At 40.4% G+C, this 23,103-nt stretch overlaps 1 protein-coding gene across 4 annotated transcripts in view; it reads right to left on the bottom strand.

The window, feature by feature from the left end:
* Positions 1-22,543, bottom strand: part of LOC103116472 (organic anion transporter 7-like) — a 272,851-nt gene extending 250,308 nt beyond the window's left edge. For all 4 annotated transcript variants that reach the window (XM_060176383.1, XM_060176382.1, XM_007526368.3 and 1 more), the window contains exons 1-5: positions 21,945-22,543; positions 18,858-18,961; positions 13,475-13,629; positions 13,207-13,375; positions 12,987-13,110 (exon numbers count right to left, since the gene is read on the bottom strand). In XM_060176383.1, coding sequence (XP_060032366.1) covers positions 12,987-13,110; positions 13,207-13,375; positions 13,475-13,629; positions 18,858-18,961; positions 21,945-22,346 — 954 coding nt within the window. In that variant the 5' untranslated portion in view covers positions 22,347-22,543. The remainder of the gene's footprint in view (positions 1-12,986; positions 13,111-13,206; positions 13,376-13,474; positions 13,630-18,857; positions 18,962-21,944) is intronic.
* Positions 22,544-23,103: the final 560 nt, after the last annotated feature.

The raw sequence follows: 23,103 nt of genomic DNA, 5'->3' as shown, positions 1-23,103 counted from the left end.
CCTAGTCAAGATCTCAAGATGCCTGCCCCCATGGGTGCCCAACACTATATCGTTTCTTCTCCAAAACAGAAGATTCCGGGTGCATCTGGATGACAAGTCTAGCAGATGGAGACTTTCTCAAGTGGCCTCCCCCAGGGCTCTGTTCTGGCTCCTATGCTATTTAATATTTACATCAATGACCTCCCAGAAACTTCTTCAAGGAAGTTCATCTACACCGATGACATCTGCTGTGCAACTCAGGCATCAAAGTTCGACATCCTAAAGGAAACACTCACAAAAGACATGTCTCTGATATCTGATTACTGTAAAAAATGGTGACTAATCCCTAGCACTGCAAAAACGGTATCATCTGTTTTCCATCTACACCATGCCTCGGCCTTGCGTGAGCTTAATGTGCAGCTTGGCGATACGAGAATCCGGCATGAAGCCCAGCCAGTCTATCTTGGCATTACTCTCGATTGCACTCTGTCATTTCACGAACATCTCATAAAAACTGCAGCAAAGGTGGGCGCGAGGAATAACATCATTGCAAGACTGGCCAGCTCCTCATGGGGCGCGAGCGCTTCCACACTATGATCATCATCTCTGGCATTATGCTATTCCACTGCAGAATACTGTGCCCCAGTATGGTTCTGTAGCCCCCATGTCCACTTGGTCGATTCCAAATTATATTCCTCCATGAGGATAATTTCTGGAACCATCCGTTCCACCCCGGTTCCATGGCTACCAGTTCTTAGCAACATCGCCCTGCCAGATATTCGTCGGGATGCGGCATCATCTAAGTTCATTTCCCACGTCTATGCTCGACCGGACCTGCCACTATACGCGGTCCACCCTGTCCAACGCTTGACGTCTCGTCACCCAATCTGGTCCCCTATGCCTACACTGAACTTGTCTGTTCCAGTCTCTTGGAAACAGAGTTGGCAGTCAGCTGAGGTAAAGAACAAACACATCATCACAGACCCCTGCAAGCGTCAACCCGGCTTTGACCTAGCACGTTATGATTGGGCCCTCCTCAATCGCTATCGAACAGGCCATGGCCGGTGTGCCGCTATGTTCCATCACTGGGGAGCCAGAGATGACCCGAACTGCCCCTGCGGCTCTAGACAGACTATGACCCACATAGTCAACGACTGCCACCTCTCCAGACTCAAAGGAGGTCTCAAAACTTTACATCAGGCTCAATCTGACGCTGTTGACTGGCTACGGAAAAAGGGCAAACGCTAGAAGAAGAAGAAATTAAGTTTGAACTCCAGCTTCCTCCAGTTCTAAAAGTCCTATGCCTTTTAGCATCATATTTCACATGTGTGCTCGACTCGAATAGAAGAAAGAGCATAATTAATAATAATAAATGGAAAACTTACGGAAGTTCAATTCATCAAATGTTTAGTGAATTTGTAATTATCATTAAAGTTGGTCTCCTACACACAATTTCATGTCTGTCTCCTAAAAAAAAATCTACTGTAGAACCTAACAGATACTTAAAATTTCTCATACATTACATCTTATCCATGCAATATACGAAAGCATTTTCTAAGTGGTCAGATCAAATATGAAGAGAGTGTCCTGGAGAGTTGATTAACTCAGGTCAGTGCCTGAAAATAGCTTCCAAATTTGATTCCTAATGGTTCAATGATAGCAAGCAAATGCATTCTTTGGAAATGTAATGTTAACATGCATAAAGCATATTATAGCAGTAACTTAAACAAAGTTCAATTTATTTTTTTTTCTCATTATGTGAACTGAAACCCAGATAAGATAGCCTAGTTCTGTTTGTATGGGATTGCACCTTCATACTCTACTATTTTGGGGGGAAAAAGTTTTACTTCCTGTCTCTCCCTACTCATTGAGGCTCATTGAGACTTTACAGCAGATATAATGGAAAATGCCTTTCAGGACCATCTCCACTATTCACTACTTTGAACACCACAATACATAGAAAGGAGAAAAAAAAATGGAAAGTCTTTCTTTTCCCTCTTAGCTTTTTCTAAGTGTAGAACTGAATAGGTGTCAAATTTTTGTTGTAGCCCTGGCAGTTCTTACTTTCAAAAGAACAATCAGAAGGAAACCCTTTCAGGAAATTGATCCCTCAAAGTTTGAAATGCTTAAAAATAAACTGTCAGGTCTGTTTTATTTCTTGCCTACACCACCTGTCAACCTCACCTCTGACTTCTTAGTTTCCAAAACCTAACAGCCAGACATGCCTTTTAAAAAGGCTTATCTGAAGCACCTTCTTTGTCACAAGTATTGTAGACCCTGACCAAATATTTTATAAATTGGACAGAGAAGTGAATGAGGATAAAGGCTGACCAGTGCTCCCTGCTGCCCAGACACCTCTACCTATAGTGTTCCAAAATTTGGGATAGCAATATATATATATATATATACATATATATATACATATATATATGTGTGTGTATATATATATGTCTAAATTCAGTCTGACAACTTCAATTTTCACTGATTAGGGGAAGAAAAAAAGCCTACATCTCATGGCTAATGGAAATTTATCAACTCTAGATTTGATCTTTATCAGGGATCCTAGCAAAGACAGACTGTTGTGATTTTTCCCCAAGAATGTATCCCTCTCCCAAATTTTCTCTCTAAAATATTTTGTTCATTCATTTTAATAAGAGAGATACAGAAAGAAAGATATTTACAAAGATAGAGACCAGAGCACTGTTCAGCTTTGACTTATGGCAATGCTGGGGATTGAACCTAGGACCTCAGAGCCTCAGCTCAAAGTCTTTCACATAACCATTATGCTATCTCCTCAGTACCAAATTTCCTCTATTATAATAAATTCTGTAGTTTCCTATAAATGGAAGTGTATGTTGAAGTAATTGTCTTTATAGATAGCTATGTATCAAGTCTGATATGTAGACAGATAATGATTGCCCCCAAAGGTCTGCATTAACATGTTCAGAAGTGAATACCATGATTAACCATCACTATTTCTGATATTAGAGTCATTATAAATTCATCTAAAATAAGAACTGGAAATCCACATGACTAGGGGTTTTAACTAGGAAACATATTTCTGAAAGGATACCGCATGATTGTTCTTACACTTCTAGTATAAGTAGCACACATACAAATGTAAAGTAGCATTAATTTATAAGATATTGATAAATTATAACCTGGGGCTACCTGGTGAATATACGTATTTGAAATATATAGTGCCACCTAGGTTGAATAGCTCACTTGGGAGGGCCCTTACTTTGTTACATATGCCACCCAGATTCTTCCCAGGATCCCACTGCAAAGAGGAAAACTTGTTCTTGTCTTTCCCTCTCTCACAATGTCTCCCGACCTGAAAGAATATATAAGATACTGGGTACTATACAGCAAACCCTAACAAAAGGACTTTTGAAAGGTAACCCAATTATCAAATAATGTGATGATAACATTAACTATCCATTGTCTTTTTGAACCCTAAGACAGCAGGAACCTCAAATTTCCACTATAGAGCCTATATTTCTCCCAGTCCTGGAACCTTAGGATAGGGCCCACTTTCCCACATGCCTCTCCCAATCCATAGCAAATAATATTACATCTGCTGATCACAACCTAATCAACGCAATGATTGCCACCTCAATATGCTTCGCCTCAGACTGTGTCCAGAGACTTCAGGTGTGGAATGACAACCCTTCAGCTTCATTACTCGGGTGAGACCTTTCCTTTCATAGCATTCTCTAATTCCATCCCAGATGGATCACTTTCTAACAAGGTCCCAAAACCTAGATATAGACCAGGTTCTGTGAGAGAGAGAATATGTTCACACGTATCCATAAACAAGTGCAAAATATATACCTGAAAGCAGAAGTTCACTAGAGTTTGCAGTGAATACCCCCCAACACTTCCTCTCCACTATTCCAAGCTTTGGGTCCATGATTGCTCAACAATTTGTTTGGCTTCGTATGTTAACTCTCTTTTCAGTCACCAGATTCCAGATGCCATCAGGATGCCGGCCAGGCTCCCCTGGACTGAAACCCCACCAATGTGTCCTGGAGCTCAGCTTCCCCAGAGACACACCCTACTAGGGAAAGAGAGAGGCAGACTGGGAGTATGGACCGACCGGTCAACACCCATGTTCAGTGGGGAAGCAATTACAGAAGCCAGACCTTCCACCTTCTGCAACCCTCAATGACCCTGGGTCCATGCTCCCAGAGGAATAGAGCATGGGAAGGCTATTGGGGGAGGGGCTGGGATATGGAGATTGGATGGTGGGAATTGTGTGGAGTTGTACCCCTCCTACCCTGTGGTTTTGTTAATTTATCCTTTCTTAAATAAAAAATAAATTTAAAAAAAGATAGAAGAAACAGGAACACTCCCTTCCACCTTCTATGAAGTCCATATCACCCTGATACCAAAAGCAGATAGGGATACAACAAAAAAAGGAAAACTACAGACCAATATCTCTGATGAACACAGATGCCAAAATATTGAACAAGATCCTAGCCAGCTGGATAAAACAGTATATATAAAAAAAAAAAAATGTTCATCATGACCAAATGGGATTTATCCCAAGAATACAAGGCTGGTTCAACATACATAAGTCAATCAATGTCATTCACCACATCAATAAAAGCAAAGCCAAAAACCACATGATTATCTCAATAGATGCAGAGAAAGCCTTTGACAAAATCCAACACCCATTCATGCTCAAAACTCTACAAAAAATGGGAATAGATGGGAAATTCCTCAAGATAGTGGAATCCATATATAGCAAACCTACAGCCAACATCATACTCAATGGACAGAAGCTGAAAGCATTCCCCCTCAGATTGGGGACTAGACAGGGCTGTCCATTGTCACCATTACTCTTCAACATAATATTGAAAGTTCTTGCCATAGCAACCAGGCAAGAGAAAGAAATTAAAGGAATTCAGATTGGAAGGGAAGAAATCAAGCTCTCACTATTTGCAGATAATATGATAGTATACATAGAAAAATCTAAAGAATCCAGCAGAAAACTACTGGAAGTTATTAGGCAATATAGCAAGGTGTCAGGCTACAAAATCAATGTACAAAAATCAGTGTCATTTCGTTATGCAAACACTAAATCTGAAGAAGAGGATATGTAAAAAATCACTCCTATTCATTGTTGCAGTAAAATCATTAAAATATCTAGGAATAAACCTAACCAAAGAAGTGAAAGACTTGTATACTGAAAACTCTGAGTTTTCAAGGGAAGAGAAAATGATACCAAGAAATGGAAAGACATCCCATGCTCATGGATTAGAAGGACTAATACCATCAAAATGAATATTCTCCCTAGAGCCATACACAAATTTAACACAATACCCATCAAAGTTCCACCAAGTTTCTCTAAGAGAATAGAACCAAAACTACAAACATTTATTTGGAACCAGAAAACATTGAGAATTGCCAAAACACTTTGAGGAAAAGAAACAGAAATGGAGATATCTAACTCTCAGATCTCAAACTATATTATAAAACCATCATCATCAAAGCAGCCTGGGATTGAAACCAAAATAGGTACACAGACCAGTGGAACAGAATTGAAAGCTCATAACTAATTCCCCACACCTATGGACATCTAATCTTTGATAAGGGGGCCCAAAGTATTAAATGGAGGAAGGAGACTCTCTTCAATAAATGGTGCTGGGAAAACTTTTTTGAAACATGCAGAACAATGAAACTGAACCACCTTATCTCACCAGAAAAAAATGTCATTCCAAATGTATCAAGTACCTGGATGTTAGACCATAAACTATCAAATACTTAAAAGGAAAACATTGGTGGAACACTTTCCAACTAAACCTCAAGGATATCTTTGATGATACAAATCCAATTGCAAGGAAGACTAAAAACAGAAACAAGTCAGTGGGACTACTTAATATTGAAAAGCTTCTGCACAGCCAAAGAAACCATCACACAAACAAAGAGACCCCTCACAGAATGGGAGATCGTCAGATGACATACATCATACAAGGGACTAATAACCAAAATATACAAAGAGCTCAGCAAACTTAGCAACAAAAAAACAAATGACCCCATGCAAAAATGGGCAGAGGATATGAAAAGAACATTCACTACAGAAGAGATCCAAAAGGCTAACAAACACATGAAAAATTGCTCCAGGTCACTGATTGTCAGAGAAATGAAATAAAGACAACATTGAGATACCACCTCACCCCTATGAGAATGGTATACATCAAAAAAGACAGCAGCAACAAATGCTGGGAAGGCTATGAGGTCAAAGGAACATTCCTGCACTTCTGGTGGGAATGTAAATTGGTTCAGCCTCTGTGGAGAGCAGTCTGGAGGACTCTCACAAGGGTAGACATGGACCTTCCATATGAGTCAGTAATTCCTCAGCTAGGGATATACCCCAAGGACTCCATAACACCCAACCAAAAAGATATGTGTACACTCATCTACATAGCAGCACAATTTATAATAGCTAAAACCTGGAAGCTACCCAGGTGCCCAACAACAGATGAGTGGCTGAGAAAGCTGTGGTATATATACACAGTGAAATACTACACAACTATGAAGAACAATGAACCTACCTTCTCTGACCCATCTTGGATGGAGCTAGAAGGAATTATGTTAAGTGAGCTAAGTCAGAAAGACCAAGACAAGTATGGGATGATCACACTCATAAGCAGAAGCTGAGAAAGAAAAACATAAAGGGAAACTCAAAGCAGGATTTGACTGAGTTTGGAGTATGGCACCAAAGTAAAAAACTGGGCTGAGGGCGAGGGCAGAACTTCAGCTTCACTGGAGGATGGGATGAGACACAGTCTTTTGGTGGTGGGATGGTGTTTCTGTACATGCCTATTAATTTGTAGTCATATAAATCACTATTTAATTAATAGGAGAGGGGAAAATTGATTGAATGTCTCAAACTTTTTTTATATTTATTTTCCCTTTTGTTGCCCTTGTTTTTCATTGTTATTATTCATTGATGTCGTCAATGTTGGATAGGACAGAGAGAAATGGAGAGAGGAGGGGAAGACAGAGGGGGGAGAGAAAGACATCTGAAGACCTGCTTCACTGCCTATGAAGTGACTCCTCTTCAGGTAGAGATCTGGGGGCTCGAACCAGGATCCTTATGCCAGTCTTTGTGCTTTGCACCGGGTGCACTTAACCTGCTGCGTTACCGTCCAACTCCCTGTCTCAAACTTTTTAATGCACTAACCATAGACTGAGTCTTTGAAATGTTGACTCTTTTAAAAGCTTAGACTAGGGAGAACAGAAGCAACCATTGTCACAGCTATGCACAAATAATGTCAAATGACATAAATTATTGTGATGTTGTGTATGATACAGCAAATTCTAACAAAGGTATTTTTCAAAGTTAACCCAGTTGCCAAATAGTATGATTATAGCAATAACTACCTATTGCCTTCTTAAATTCTAAGATAGCAGTAACCCACCTTCTCTGACCCATCTTAGATGGAGCTAGAAGGAATTATGTTAAGTGAGTTAAATCAGAGAGATAAAGATGAGTATGGGATGATCTCACCCCTCAACAGAAGTTGAGAAAGAAGAACAGAAAGGGAAACTAAAAGCAGGATCTGATCAAATAGAGAGTAGGGTACCAAAGTAAAAACCCTATGGTGAGGGGAGGGTGGACATTCGGCTTCCCGGGGCAGCAGTGGGGGCATGGGTGGTGGGTGGAATAGGACACAGTCTTTTGGTTGTGGGAATAGTGTTTATGTACACTCCTATTAAAGTGTAGTCATAGAAATCACTATTTAATTAATAGGAGAGGGGAAAATTAATTGTATGTCTCAAACTTCTTAAAACACAGACTGAGTCTTTTTAATACATAGGCTGAGTCTTTGATATGCTGACTCTCTCAAAAGTCTAGACCAAATAGAACAGAAGCAACCAGTGGCACAGCTATATATAAGATGCTGGGTATTGTACAGCAAACCCTAACAAAGGGACTTTTCAAAGTTAACCCAATTACCAAATAATGTGATGATAACAATAACTATCCACTCTCTTCTTGAACTCTAAAACAGCAGGAACCTCGGATTTCCACAATAGAGCCTATATTTTCCCCAAGTCCTGGAACCTTAGGGTGGGGCGCACTTTCCTGCATGCTTCTCTCAATTCATATCAAATAATATTACACCCACCTATCATAACCTAACCAACGCAATAAGTTTCACCTTAGCATGCTCACTTCAGACTGTGTCCAGAGACTTCAGGTGTGAAATGATAACCCTTCAGCTTCATCACTAGGGTGAGACCTTTCCTTTCATAGTATTCTCTGTTGGGACCTGCTTGGCCTCTATCTAGGCCCAGCAGACACTCCCTAAGCCTGGCTCAAGTTTCGCTGACAGTCACTAACTTCCTCAGAGTGACACAGCACTTCCTGTGAGCCATGCCTAAATTCACCTCTGCCCTCCAACTGATGATGTGTAAAGAGCATAGGCCCCACAACAGTGACGCCACCTCACGCCACCTCTAATGTCATCTCACCCTATCTTTCCATCCCTGCCTCCCCCCCCACCCTCCCTGCCTATAAAGAATGTCCTTTTCCTCAATAAAGCAAGTCACTGCCTTAACAGAGCTCCCGACTTGGTGTCTTTTCTTTTCTCTCCCTCCTGCTCAGCCCCAAAAGGGGGGTCCGGCTGGTCCAGATCATCCTTATTGCAACTACCTGTAGGGGAGAACCCGACAATTCTCTAATCCCATACCAGGTGGTCCACTTCCTAATAAAGTCCCCAAACCTAGATATAGACCAGGTCCCTTGAAATACAGCATATGTTCACATGTGTCCATAAACCAGGGCAAAATATATACCTGAAAGCAGAAGTACACAAGAGTCTGCAGTGAGTACCCCCCCCAACCTTTCATCAGCACTATTCCAGCCTTTATGTCCATGATTATTCAACACAGGGAGACTGAGGGTTTGATCATGGGCACTTCACCTTTATATTGGAAATTAAACAACAAATAAGATATGACTGAATCAATTTCTTTGCCATTTTATTATCCTCTAACATTTTATTGTGCAGATCAATTCAAGCATTATAAATAACTTTGTGTGATACAACAAATCCCAACCATGTGATTTTGAAACTCAACCAAATTCCCAAATAATTTGGCTATAATAATAATGATCTATTCCCTTCTTAAACTCAAAGATAGCAGGAACCTCACCTATTCTCTATATAACCCGTATTTCTCCCAGTCCTGGAACCTCAGGAGCATGGCTCATTTTCCTGCATGCTTCTCTCCAAACATACAGCTTGGTACTACATCTGCTGACCTCAAGAAAATCAGTGCAACCAGTACCACCTTGACACATTTCACTTTGGACTGTGTCCACAGACAGGCCTGCAAAGTCAACCCTTCAGCACCAGTACTCTGGTGAGACCTTTCCTAGCTCATAGGACTCCTTCACTCCATTTCAGGTGGTGCACTTCCTAACAAAGCCACAGCAGCTAGAGATGGACCAGGGCCCAAGAGACAGAGCACATGTGCACAAGTGTTCATAAATTAGAGAAAATATATACCTTAGCGCAAAAGTTATCTTGTCCATCTCCAAAACTCTCTCCCTTTACACTGTCTGAACTGGAAGACGCTTTGAAGAGGGTTAAACCGGGAACAGCTGCTGGCTATGATAACATCACTCATTCTTAACTCATTCTTAACCTGGGTCCCGCAGCAAAGAGGTGGCTCGCTTCATTCCTGTCCCACATCTTGGAATCTGAGTCTATGCCCAAAGTTTGGCATCGTGCGAAGATTATAGCGGTTTTGAAACCAAAGAAAGACCCAACACTGGCCGCCAGCTATAGACCAATTTCTCTCCTCTCTGTGTGTTACAAACTCCTTGAGTGGCTGCTTCTGTCACGTATTTCTCATCTTACAGAGAAATTCCTATCACCCGCCCAAGCTGGTTTCCGCCCAGGAAGATCTACCTGCGAACAAGCCCTGGCCCTCTCAACTTACATTAAAAATGGATTTCAGAAGAATTTAAAGACAGGTGCTATCTTTGTTGATCTCACAGCAGCCTATGACACAGTCTGGCACTGTGGTCTCCTAGTCAAGATCTCAAGATGCCTGCCTCCATGGGTGGCCAACACTATATCGTTTCTTCTCCAAAACAGAAGATTCCGGGTGCATCTGGGTGAGAAGTCTAGCAGATGGAGACTTGTCTCAAGTGGCCTCCCCCAGGGCTCTGTTCTGGCTCCTACGTTATTTAATATTTACATCAATGACCTCCCAGAAACTTCTTCAAGGAAGTTCATCTACGCTGATGACATCTGCTGTGCAACTCAGGCATCAAAGTTTGACACCCTCGAGGAAACACTTACGAAAGACATGTCTCTGATATCTGATTACTGTAAAAAATGGTGACTAATCCCTAGCACTGCAAAAACGGTATCATCTGTTTTCCATCTACACCATGCCTTGGCCTCGCGAGAGCTTAATGTGCACCTTGGCGATATGAGAATCCGGCATGAAGCCCAGCCAGTCTATCATGGCATTACTCTCGATCGCACTCTGTCATTTCACGAACATCTCATAAAAACTGCAGCAAAGGTGGGCGCGAGGAATAACATCATTGCAAGACTGGCCAGCTCCTCATGGGGCACGAGTGCTTCCACACTATGATCATCATCTCTGGCATTATGCTATTCCACTGCAGAATACTGTGCCCCAGTATGGTTCTGTAGCCCCCATGTCCACTTGGTCGATTCCAAATTATATTCCTCCATGAGGATAATTTCTGGAACCATCCGTTCCACCCCGGTTCCATGGCTACCAGTTCTTAGCAACATCGCCCCACCAGATATTCGTTGGGATGCGGCATCATCTAAGTTCATTTCCCACGTCTACGCTCGACCGGACCTGCCAATATACGTGGATATCTTTGCCCACCCTGTCCAACGCTTGACGACTCGTCACCCAATCTGGTCCCCTATGCCTACACTGAACTTCTCTGTTCCAGACTCTTGGAAACAGAGTTGGCAGTCAGCTGAGGTAAAGAACAAACACATCATCACAGACCCCTGCAAGCGTCAACCCGGCTTTGACCTAGCACGTTATGATTGGGCCCTCCTCAATCGCTATCGAACAGGCCATGGCCGGTGCGCCGCTATGTTCCATTGCTGGGGAGCCAGAGACGACCCGAACTGCCCCTGTGGCTCCAGATAAACTATGACCCACATAGTCAACGATTGCCACCTCTCCAGATTCAAAGGAGGTCTCGAAACTTTACATCAGGCTCAACCTGATGCTGTTGACTGGCTAGGGAAGAAGGGCAAACGCTAGAAGAAGAAGTGCAAAAGTGCACAATAGCCTGCAGTAACTCAATAAATGCAGCAAGCAAACAGAAAGACCTGAAAAAAGACAACATAAAGTACCTAATCAAATCACACCTGCTACAGTCTTACCTTTAGGTTCTTGATTATTAAACAATTTGTTCTGCTTTATAACTTAATGCTTTTTCAGGCACCAAGTTGCAGATGCTACCATGAAGCTGACTTGACTTCACTGGGCAGATGACTTTACCAACATTTCCTGGGACCCCACCTCTCAAGAACCCTGCCCCACTAGGGAAAGATAGAAAAAAGCTGGGGATATGGAATGACCTGCCAACACCCATGTCCAGAGGAGAAGCAATTAGAGAAGCCAGACCTTTATCCCTCTGCACCCCATAATGATCCTGTCCATGGTCTCTGAGTGATAAAGAATAGGAAGGCTTTCAATGGAGGTGACAGGATACACAGTTCTGGTGGTGGAAATTGTATGGAGTTGTATCCCTCAAGGGAAGAGTAACCAGCCTGGTGAAATTGTATCCCTCTTATCCTATTGTCTTCTCGATCTTTATTAAATAAAATAATAATAAGAGGAAGAACATATAATAGTTGCATTATTGAACCCAGACCATATATATGAACCATTGTCCATGGAGGTCAAATTGATCCATGAATTATATTACTACTTTCCTTGAAAACAAATGGGCTTCCTTCTGATTTATGTCAATTTATGCTCTTGCCTTAACAGAAACAAAGTTGATAAATTTTGTGCAGGTAATGAAAGAAAAAGTATCTTTGAGACTAAAATTCAAATGTATCTCATATGACTAAATGAGTGAATAAGTAAAATATTTTAACAAATAGAAAGTTACCATACTCCTTACCTCACAGTGTGAAGGTGTTGTATGGGTGTTGTCAAAGGGTTCAAACAACTACTTTCAGCAGATCTAAAGTTTGCAATATTGTACAGTTAACTAATCATCAAGTTGCATATAAGATATTCTGATCTCTCCTTTCTTAAACCCTAAAGAGCATATCTTTTAACCCGCACCTCCCATTATCCTACTGTCATTCCATGTGAAAAATCACCATTATATATTTAAGTTTGAAGTCAGTTATTTTTAAATTGTAGACAAACATTAGACCTCAATAATTTACCATTCCTTCTTTGGCATACTTCAGTTAACAGAATGTTCTCTAGGTTAGTCCATATTGTTTCAACTGTCAGGATATACTTCCCTTTTAATCTGCATAACAAAGTATAATCTATCAAACTCTGGATATTCTCCTTAGTTTGGACAGCCTCATTGAAGGAATTAGACACCGTGTCACTACTGTTATGAAATGCTCAATTACTATGGGAGGACAGATTCTTTGAGATTATGATCACCTCTTTTCCCTATACACTGAGTGTAACCTGCCAGAAGACCAGTTGTATTTTGAAGTTCTTCAGGAATTTCCAACTGTGCTCCACAGTGGTTAGACCACTTTACAATCGCCTCACTAGTTGGTAAAGTTTTCCTTTTCTCCATAGTCTCTGACATTTGTTACCTATCATTGTGTAATAGCCATCCAAATATGCATATGGTAATATCTTACTGAAGGTTTGATTTGCATTCCTCTGACAATCAGTGATGTAGTGACTCTTTTCATAGTTGGATCTTACATTTCCATTGCCAAAATGTTTATTTACAGCCTTCCATCCCATAATCAGCATCCCATGCTCCTTACCTCCAGGGTCAGAGTGTTTTCAACATCCTTTTTGCCATTACAATGTGCAGCTTTTCTCAGTTCCTTTAAGGCCTCCTCTGGTCTGTTGGAGATAATCAGCCACTGAGCAGACTCTGCCACCCACCTGAGCAAGACACGTTGTGTGGAACAGACACACGCTGAATCTGTCAACATTTGCATACCAGTATCCCACAGAACAAAACAAAAAGAAAGCTCATACCTAGTGCACAGAAATAAGACAAAGAATGGAACAGACACCACTAGCTGGAGTATATGCCAGTCTCTAAAGCCAAACGCCAGACCTCCCAAGGATGCCTGTCCAATACACGTGGCAAAGAATGCCATTGTTATTCCCAATGCCTGGAACCGGGGCACTGCCCACTCTACAACTGAAAAAAAAAAACACAGAATTTTTATTTCAAACAAAGGTAGAATTTCAAGTCAATGTTAATACTAGAAAAATACTGAAGATACAGAATAAGACTTACTGAGCAAAATACTATTTGCCGCAATAGGTATGTATGAAATCCCAGATAAGAAACGGAGTGAGCAGTACATGGGGAAGTTGGGAACAAACGTCACACAACTGCTAGTAATGGACAACAAGAAGGTACACCATCTGAAGACCATCCTCCTCCCAAACCTGAGAGAGAGAGATACATAGAGATAGATTAGGGGAAAGAGAATCAAGCTAGATTATGGGGGCAATATCAACAGTTGCAAAATTTAATAACATTAAAACATTCTTAACCCACAAAATCAATGTATAATATAGCAATCTGCAGACACAAACATACTTGTCTATGAATTAATCCTGAGTATAGGAAGGCTCTTTCTCTAATTTTTAACTATCAGATTTGTCATCACTTCAAATCAAACAGAGATAGCAGCTCTATTGTAAACTCTAAAATAAATCTCAATTATGGTAACACATGCACTTAGCATAGTTGAGTCTATATTATGATTAGAACACAAGGAATCTAAATGTATTGATCAATCTGAGAATACATAAGTCATGACAAAACTGATGTAAAAGAAATATTTGCAGAAAATTAAATCTCAATTGTTGATGGGTTGTATAATACACCCTCTCTTTTGACTTGCAATTTCTGCTGCATGCAAGATAATTCTAGAGAAATCTGCAAGACAGTGATGACAGAAGCACATCATATTCATGAATTTTACAAGGACAAGGTTGTGACATATTGGTTCAGCCCATACATCTCCATATGCATGGGCCCAAGATCAAACCCACTATCCCCACCTGCAGGGTGGAGGCTTCATGACTGATGAAGTAGTGAAGCAGGGATTCTTTTGTATTGTATCTCCCTTTGCACTCTCAATTTCTTTTTTTCTTACTTTTATAAATTTTATTAGTGACCGTGTTGACTATAATGTAACAGGTAGATAATTAAACACTATTCCCACTATCAGAAGTGTGGGTCTGCTTCCCTCCACTAGAAGCTAGAGTAGTCCTCCCAACACCAGAGATAAGGAGTGACTATTATTTCTTTAATTCTCTGTCTATATTTGTATGTATTTTCCCTTTTTATATGGTCCTGTCTTCTCTTCCTAAGTCACAGCTACACTTATTTCTACTTCTGAAAGTCCTTCCTTTTGTCCTCTTCTCACTCCAGGTCCTCATGGAGTTCAGAGCCTTCTGGTCATCTTCCCCTCATTTCTCTCTCACTGAGTATGAGTATGAACCATTATTCCTTATAGGGTACAGGTGGGAGTTCTGGCTTCTGTAATTGCATCCCTGTTGGACATGGGCAAGGCAGGTCTATCCATACCCCCAGCCTATTTCTATCTTTCCCTATTGGCTCTGGACACATCTGTGAGGTCATCTGCTTAGGGAAGTCAGGATTAAATTATGATAGCATCTGCAACTGGGTGGCTGAAAGTCAGTAAGATATAAAGCAGAATAATTAATGAACGGGAACAAAAAAGTAGGAATAGAGCAGATGAGTATAGTGACCTCAGTGTGAAAGAATTGAGGAAGACTATTTTAAGTATGCCCCTAGGGGGCCATGACTTTTGCAGTGTTTGCTTGAGTTTGATAACTAATATAGAGGTGGGCAAAATAATGTCTGGGAAGATGGTATCAGAGTTGAGAATAGGGATAGAATACAGAGAGTAGTTCTCAAACTTGAAGAAAATATGTACATAAAGTTAATGTTTAACCCATCAACCTGACCCAGGGAACATATATATTCACATTTGAATATATATGATATACATACCATATATATACCACTACACAGGCTCAGAGCCTGTGTAACTTCTGAGTTCTTGTTGCTCTGAGCTCATAGGTAATCATCACAGCTGGGAACATTCTAGGCTGCACTCATTTAAGGACTTCCTCAAGAAAGACAGAAAGACTCAGCCTTTCACTTGCTAACAAAACCCTCAAACCTAGATATAGACCAGGTCCCATGAGATAGGGCATATGCACACATGTATCCATAAATTAGGGCAAAATATATACCTTAGAGCAAAAGTGCACAATAGTCTGCAGTAAGTCAATAAGTGCAGCAAGCTAATAAAAGGACCTAAAAAAGACAACATAAAGTACCTAATCAAATTGTTTCTACTTAGACCCTTGGACCCTTAGACCTTATATTTAGAGGAAAATATTGGTGGAACACTTCCTCCTAAACCTCAAGGTTATCTCTGAAGATACAAATCCATTTGTAAGGAAGACTAAATAAAAAAACAAATCAATGAGACTACATCAATTTGAAAAGCTTCTGTACTGTAGAAGAAACCATTACCCAAATACAAAGACCCTTGGACAGAATGGGAGAAAATCTCCACATGCCATGCATGAGACAAGAAGCTATTAACCCCACATTTAATCTTTTACAATATGCAGCCAAGCCCCTTTAAAGTTTTAGTTTTAACAGTAACTTAATTGAATTTTAACAGTGGGTTTATATTAATACAATTCAAATAATGGCTTTTTCTTTGAAATATTAAATCAACTATACTCTTAGACTGGGGATACAAGAAACAACTGGCTGTGTGACTATTTTAGCTACAGTTCTATGTAAATAGTATTAAAGTACATAAATCAGGGTGAGCTCCTGTGTGATAGAGAAATACTAACAATGGGTTTTTCAAAATAAACCAAATTTCCAAATAACTTGGTTATAACAGAAACAATCTATTGCTTTCATAAACCCTAATTCTGAAAGAACCCTGCCCATTCCCTATAAAACCCATATGTCTCCCAGTCCTGGAGCCTCAGCAGCAGGGCTCATTTCTCAGAAGGCATCTCTTGATCCAGACCAATTGATGCTGCATCTGTTGATTTCAGCCAAATCAATGCAACCAGTACAACCACAACATGTTTCACTTTGGACTGTGTCCACAGACAGGCCTGCAAAGTCAACCCTTCAGCACCAGTACTCTGGTGAGACTTTTCTTAGCTTAAAGGACTCCTTCACTCCATTTCAGCTGGTGCACTTCCTAACAAAGCCACAGCAGCTAGAGATGGACCAGGGCCCAAGAGACAGAGCACATGTGCACATGTCTCCATAAATTATAGGAAAATGTATACCTTAGAGCAAAAGTGCACAATAGTCTGCAGTGACTCAATCAGTGCAGCAAGCAAATAGAAAGAACTAAAAAAGACAACATAAAGTACCTAATCAAATAGTTTCTTATTAGACCAAGGTACCCTCCTCACCTACTTCCTATTTCACATCCCTCAATCACTCAAAGGCTAACTTTCTCAGACAAAGTAAGAACTACAAAAGCAAATAAGGGCAAGAGACCAGCACACTTTAATGATGGCTCTTCTGATTACTACCAGGTCACCTCATCTCCGGGGCCTCTAGTGAGGGCCCAGACCTCTAACAGATCACTCTCTCAACTGTCACTGATCATTTTCCTCTGGAATAACATAATCAGCCCCTTTGTGGGTTCCCTACAAGACCTTGCCCTCAGTGTGGTTTAACAATGGTAGGGACTGTTCCACTCTCAAAAGGGAGGTTGGGTCAACATACTGTGCCACTTGAGGAAGATGAGTCCAGCAATGAAGGAGCCCGGAACGTTCCTAGCTATGACCACAGAATACAAGCTCAGACCTACAAGGTTGCAGAGGTCACACAGGCTCCTGCACAGAACATCAGCACCAGATCACATTGATGGGGTTTACAGTTAACAATGTTTACATACTTTTCTCTTATTTGAGAAGTAAAGTACTCTCTTCCCTGATCCAGCTTTCTAGTCTGATTTCCAACTCTGACACCATATCCCCCAGACAATACTTTTAGCCCACCTGCATTGCATGTTAGCTGTTGGGCTCAGGCAAAAATTAGTAAAGTTATGGCTCCTTGCAGTATACCTAAGTACTATTTCCAAAATGGAGACCCCAAATGTCATCTGCTATATTCTTGCCTTTAGTTTCCTGACTTTTAAACAAATTGTTCTTCTTTATATATTAGTGCTTTTTGCAGAGGGTACCGTGATGCCAACCTGACTTCCCAGGAAAGATGACCTGACCAATATGTCCTAGTTCACCACCTCTCCAGATCCCTGCTCCAATAAGGAAAGAGAGAGACAGGTTGGCAGTATGGATTGTACTGCTATTGACCATGTTCAGCCAGGAAGCAATTATAGAAGCCAGACCTTCCACCTTTTGTACCCCATAATGACCCTGGGCCCATACTCCCAGAAGGATAAAAAATAGAAAAGCTATCAGGGGAGGGGATGGGATATTGAGTTCTGGTGGTAGAAATTATGTGGACTTGCACCCCTCTTATACTATGTTCTTGTCAATATTTTTCATTTTATAAATAAATTTAACAAAAAGAATTTCTGAGAGGAGTCCAACATGAAAAGGATAAGAATCAATATTAAATAACTAAAAAAAATGAATAAAAAGTCAAACTAGACTACATGATTTTACTCATGTGAATTTTAGACAACTGCACAAATGAACTTAAACACAAACAAATAGAAAGCCACTCATGTTCAGATTGTGGAGAACTAAATTGGTTATCGAGGGAAGATGGAAGGGTTGACAGACCGTCAGGGTGATGAAGGTGAGAAATGATAGGGGGAAGATGACTAGATGTCTCTGAACTCCAATTCCATCAGGAACCAGAGAGATAGGAGAAAAAAAGGCAGGGACACTTGGATGTAGTAATAGGCGCATGTGTGACTTAAAGGAAGAGAAAAATGGGACCTTAAAAGGGGGGGCAGGGGTGACACATATACGTATAGGCAGATAGTTGGAGAACGAATAGTTTATCCATATCTGCAACCTTAGGAAAATATGATGTTTTATTCTATAGGATAAAATGAATGAAACTGGAGGGAAATTTGCTTAGTGGAATAACTGAAGAGGTGAAATACAATTATTAGATGATTTCCCTCATGAGTGAAATAAAGTTATAGAACATGTACATATGTAAAAAAGTCAAACCATTAGTAGCTTAGGCCAGGATAGAGTTAGTCATTGAGTTGGTGGAAGCAGAGAATGAAGTTCAGGGTATACCATCACACAGAACAACAGGATTCTGACAGTCTAAATTAGACAAACTGAAAGGTGGCCAAGAGGAACACTAGGGCAGGATGCCAGAATTCAGGGCATCCAACCAAGCCTGTTTGGCCAAGGCCTGGCTTACTAGTTGGAAAAATGGGGGTTGAGGGGTGTGCTGAGGCAGGGAAAATGATGGTCTTAAGGTAATCAGTGTCTTAAGGAAGAGAGAAATGTTAAATTTGTCTAGAGTGTGGTATGCTAACATTTATCATGGGGAGATAGAAAACTAAATTTTTAATAACAGTCTTATAAATTGACATACCACAATGAAGTTTTTTTAATTAAAAATAGAAAATATATTTGTGGTCCAGAACACTTACCTGTCTGACAAATGCCCACATATGATGCTTCCCACCACCATTCCAGCCATGAATGAGAATTTAGTCACTGGGATCAGTGACTGTGATTCACATACCAGATCCCACTAGAAGATAAAGAACCAAATCTGAGAGCTCCACACAAGTTTACAAACGGTAGACATGGAATCCACACTACTTAATGTACCTTGCAAAACACTGTATGCCAGGGCTGGTTGGTAGCACAGTAGGTTAAGTGCACATAGCACAAAGAGCAAGGACTAGCATAAGAATCCTGGTTCGAGCCACCCCAGCTCCCCAACCATGGGGGGGTGGGGGTGGGATCGTTTGCCAATGGATGAAACAGGTCTGTGGGTGACTGTCTTTCTCTCCCCCGCTTTTTCTTCCCCTCCTCTCTTCATTTTTCTTTGTCTATCCAACAACAACAACAACAAGGGCAACAAAAATGGGAAAAATGGCCACCAGGAGCCCGGATTTACAGTGCACCGAGACCAAACTATAATGCTGGAGGCAAAACAAAACAAAAATTAAAACACTATGTGCCATGCCCCAGCACATCCAAGCTTCCCTTTTACATACTACTTGACTATTTTTTAATTTTAGAGATTCATTGAATAGTAGATTACAGTATAGTCTTCTTCACCACTTCTGTCAGCAAAGGATGTGTCCTGCACAGAAAACCACCATAGGAAGCTGGGCTGTAGTGCAGCGGGTTAAGTGCAGGTGCCGCAAAGTGCAAGGGCCAGTGTAATAATCCTGGTTCCAGCCCTCGGGTCCCCACCTGCAGGGGGGTCGCCTCACAGATGGTGAATCAGGTCTGCAGGTGTCTATCTTTCTTTCCTCCTTTGTTTCTCCTCCTCTTTTGTTTTCTCTCTGTCCTATCCAACAACAATGACAGCAATAACAACTATAACAAGTTTAACAACAAGGGCTACAAAAATGGGGAAAATGACCTCCAGTGAATTCATGGTGCAGGCATTGAGCCCCAGCAATAATCCTGGAGACAAAAAAGAAAAGAAAAGAAAAGAAAAAAAAAGAAAAGAAAAGAAAAAAAAAGAAAAGAAAAGAAAAAGAAAGAAAGCCACTATACTAACACCACAGTCTTAGCTATATGCTAACTTTTTTTTAACATTCATATGCTCAGTCCTTATATTACCCATATGAGTGAAAACATTCCGTAGTTGTCTTTTACCTCCTTACTTGCTTCACTAAGCATAATAAACCTCTCCAAATTTACCCATTTTATGCAAAAAGCACCATATCATTTTTTATTGTTGAATAACACACTCTGTTTAGTATATGACCCATAATGTTTTTATCTAGTCATCTGTCAAAAAGCATTTTGGTTACTTACATCTTTTTGCTTTTGTGAATAAAGCCGCTGTAAACATGGGGGTGCTTATATCCCTTTGAATCAGTGTTATCTCTTTTGGAAAAATGCCTAGGAGTGGATTTGTTGGATCATAAGGTATTTGCATTTGTTTCAGGGTTCTCCATACTCTTCTCCATAATGGTTGCACCAGTTTGCATTCCCACCAGCAGTGAAACAGAGTCCCTCTCTCTCCACATCCTATCCAATATTTATCTTCTCTTCTTTTATCAAAGAAGCCCATTCTCACAGAGAAGAGGTGGAATCTGAATGTAATTTTAATTTACATTTCTATAGTAATAAGTGAATTGGAGCATTTCCACATATATCTGTGGGCCATGTGTATCTCTTCTTCAGAGAACCATCTATTCATATCTTCTACCCACTTTCTATTTTGGTTTTTCTTTTTCTTTCGTTGAGCTGTGTGAGTTCTTTATAGGCGTTCAATATCAACCACTTGTCTGAAATGTAGTGTGCAAATATCTTTTCCCATTTGCTGTTTTTCATCACTCATATCTATATAGAAGACATTTTATCATTCAACTTTCAGCCTAAAGATGACTCCTTCAGGGAACATTTACCTAAACACATTGTTTTTATTAAAACCTCATTTGACCTCAAAGTATAAGATTGTCAATCTTGAGCAGAGTATAATGCCTAAAAATTAAAAAAAATACAGATAAGGAGGCCAGAATACCTCTGTCCAGTTATGGTATTCACCTTGTCATGCAATTGACCATGACTGAGACTTGGCACCACATGAGAGTCACAAGGAACCAGGGGGAACTCTGATAATATGGTCAATCTTGGTCTCTCTGTCTCTGCCTCTCTCTCCCTCTCCACACATATACATGCATACATGAAATAAAAAGTTGGCCTGGGAGCAGCAGAATCACACTATAAGAGATCTATTCACAGCAAAATAATAATAATGATAAAGCAATTATAGATAATACTGAATTTAATCACATAACTTGTATTTATTTTTTAAGATTAATTTGTATAATTTATTATTATATTTATGATATTTATGACAGAATAGACAGTAAGAGGGAAACCATACCACTGCTCAACACTGTGTTGCTGAGGCAATCAAAACCCTTACTCACTAATGAGCAATCTACCCAAACCAAACTTTCAGAAGTCTTCATTATTATATAATCTCTGGTCTACATAGAGAACTTTTAGCAAGTTCCCAGATGTTTCTGACTAGTAACCAAAAGCTGAATGTGGCTACACAGTACAACATTTTTAATAGTTCTCAACTTAATTATAAGTTATGCTAGTAAGCTTTTAATTACCGAGAATATTCTTAAGTGAAACATATCAGTAAGAGCTTGCCAGTATTAAAAGGTAGTGTGTGTGTGTGTGTGTGTGTGTGTGTGTGTGTGTGTGTGTGTGTGTGTGTGTATTATATACAGAGAGGCAAAGAAGTGGAAGAGACCACAGCATGAAAGCTTCTGTCAATAATGTGCTATTGAACACAAATCTGACTCCCTTCAGTGGTACTTAATGAATGCCTGTTTGAAGCCATCTTAAAAAGTACAAGACATTATAAGTCAAACTACCTCTGCAGAGAAATGTTGTTTAATGAACTAATTAAAATTAGCTGAAAGGAAGAATGAACACCTACAGAGAGACTAACAAACAGAAGCACATGTATTGCATTTTCTTCTCATTCCCAGATTCTGTGAGTATAAGAGATAAACGGGCCCTCTCACCTGAGTCACGATGGTCGAAGAGAAGGTGCTGTGGTCATACACCCAGCCATCCATGCAGGGCTCCGTGTCCAGCTCTGTCACATTGGGGAAAGTGCCATTCTGGTGAAGGAGCTGCCACTGAGGATGGACAAAGCGCAGGCACTTCTCTGGCCTCAGGCTGGAGTCCAGGGGGATGGAGACTCTCAGGAGGTCCTCTTGGCTGAGGGTCCCAATGTCATTAGCAGAGTTGGTGTCATTATCAAGGAGGTGGACCCAGCAGCGGTGATCAGGCACTGCTGCAGTGAAGTTCTCCAGCATAGTATATGGGCTCGAGATGAAGATGGAGATGCAGAGCAAAATCATCTGAAGAATTTGGAATTTCCCCAGGCCTCCAGCTTTATCCAGGAGTGTAAGAAAAGCCATCAAAACTGAGCAGTTGATTCTCAACCTGAGTCAGAATTTCTAGAAATAAGTTTAATGTCTAGGAAATTCAAACAGTATTCCTCAACTCAACAGCGTCAACATGAAAGCTGTTTCTCAGAATTAATTTCAAGTAAGGTTGATACTTGAGTTCTTTAAAGCTAAGAGTAGTAGTTCACTGTGGTCTTCCAAAATTTGAAACTGAATCTGTCAATGATACACTTTGTGAAAAATTTTATCCTCGGTGTTCTAATGTACCTTTGAACTTTAATCGATGATTCTTATGGTTAAACAAACAGATCAGACTGTGGACAGAGTTCTTTCTAGAAAATATCTTTTGTCATTATCAAAACTGAAATGCCAGACATCCAGTGGCATGGCTATGGAGTAGGAGACATGTCAGAATACTTTCCTGTGAAACTAGAAAAAACTAAACCCAACAAAATGTCACCTGGAAACTCAATAAAATACAACCACAAGTTCTTCAGGAGCTCACTAAGCCGTGGGTGTTGCCAGTGCATGGAAAATGGGTGAGGAAGGGATCCTTTGAATTCAAGAGCTGTACTTATCTGGGTCTGGCCTGCTTGGAAAGTGGCATTGTCAATGGCAGAGTAGATCAAGATTATAATTCTGTCTCATGGGACCTGGTCTATATCTAGGTTTTGGGACTTTGTTAGGAAGTGAACCTCCTGGAAAGGAATTAGAGAATACTAATGAAAGGAAATGTCTCATCTGAATAATGAAGCTGAAGTATTGTCAT

The sequence above is a fragment of the Erinaceus europaeus genome, chromosome 17 (genome assembly GCF_950295315.1).
Source record: "Erinaceus europaeus chromosome 17, mEriEur2.1, whole genome shotgun sequence".
NCBI classification, from domain to species: Eukaryota; Metazoa; Chordata; class Mammalia; order Eulipotyphla; family Erinaceidae; genus Erinaceus; species Erinaceus europaeus.
The sequence above is the reverse complement of the archived record's forward strand: the minus strand, read 5'-3'. Positions and strand labels throughout refer to the sequence as shown.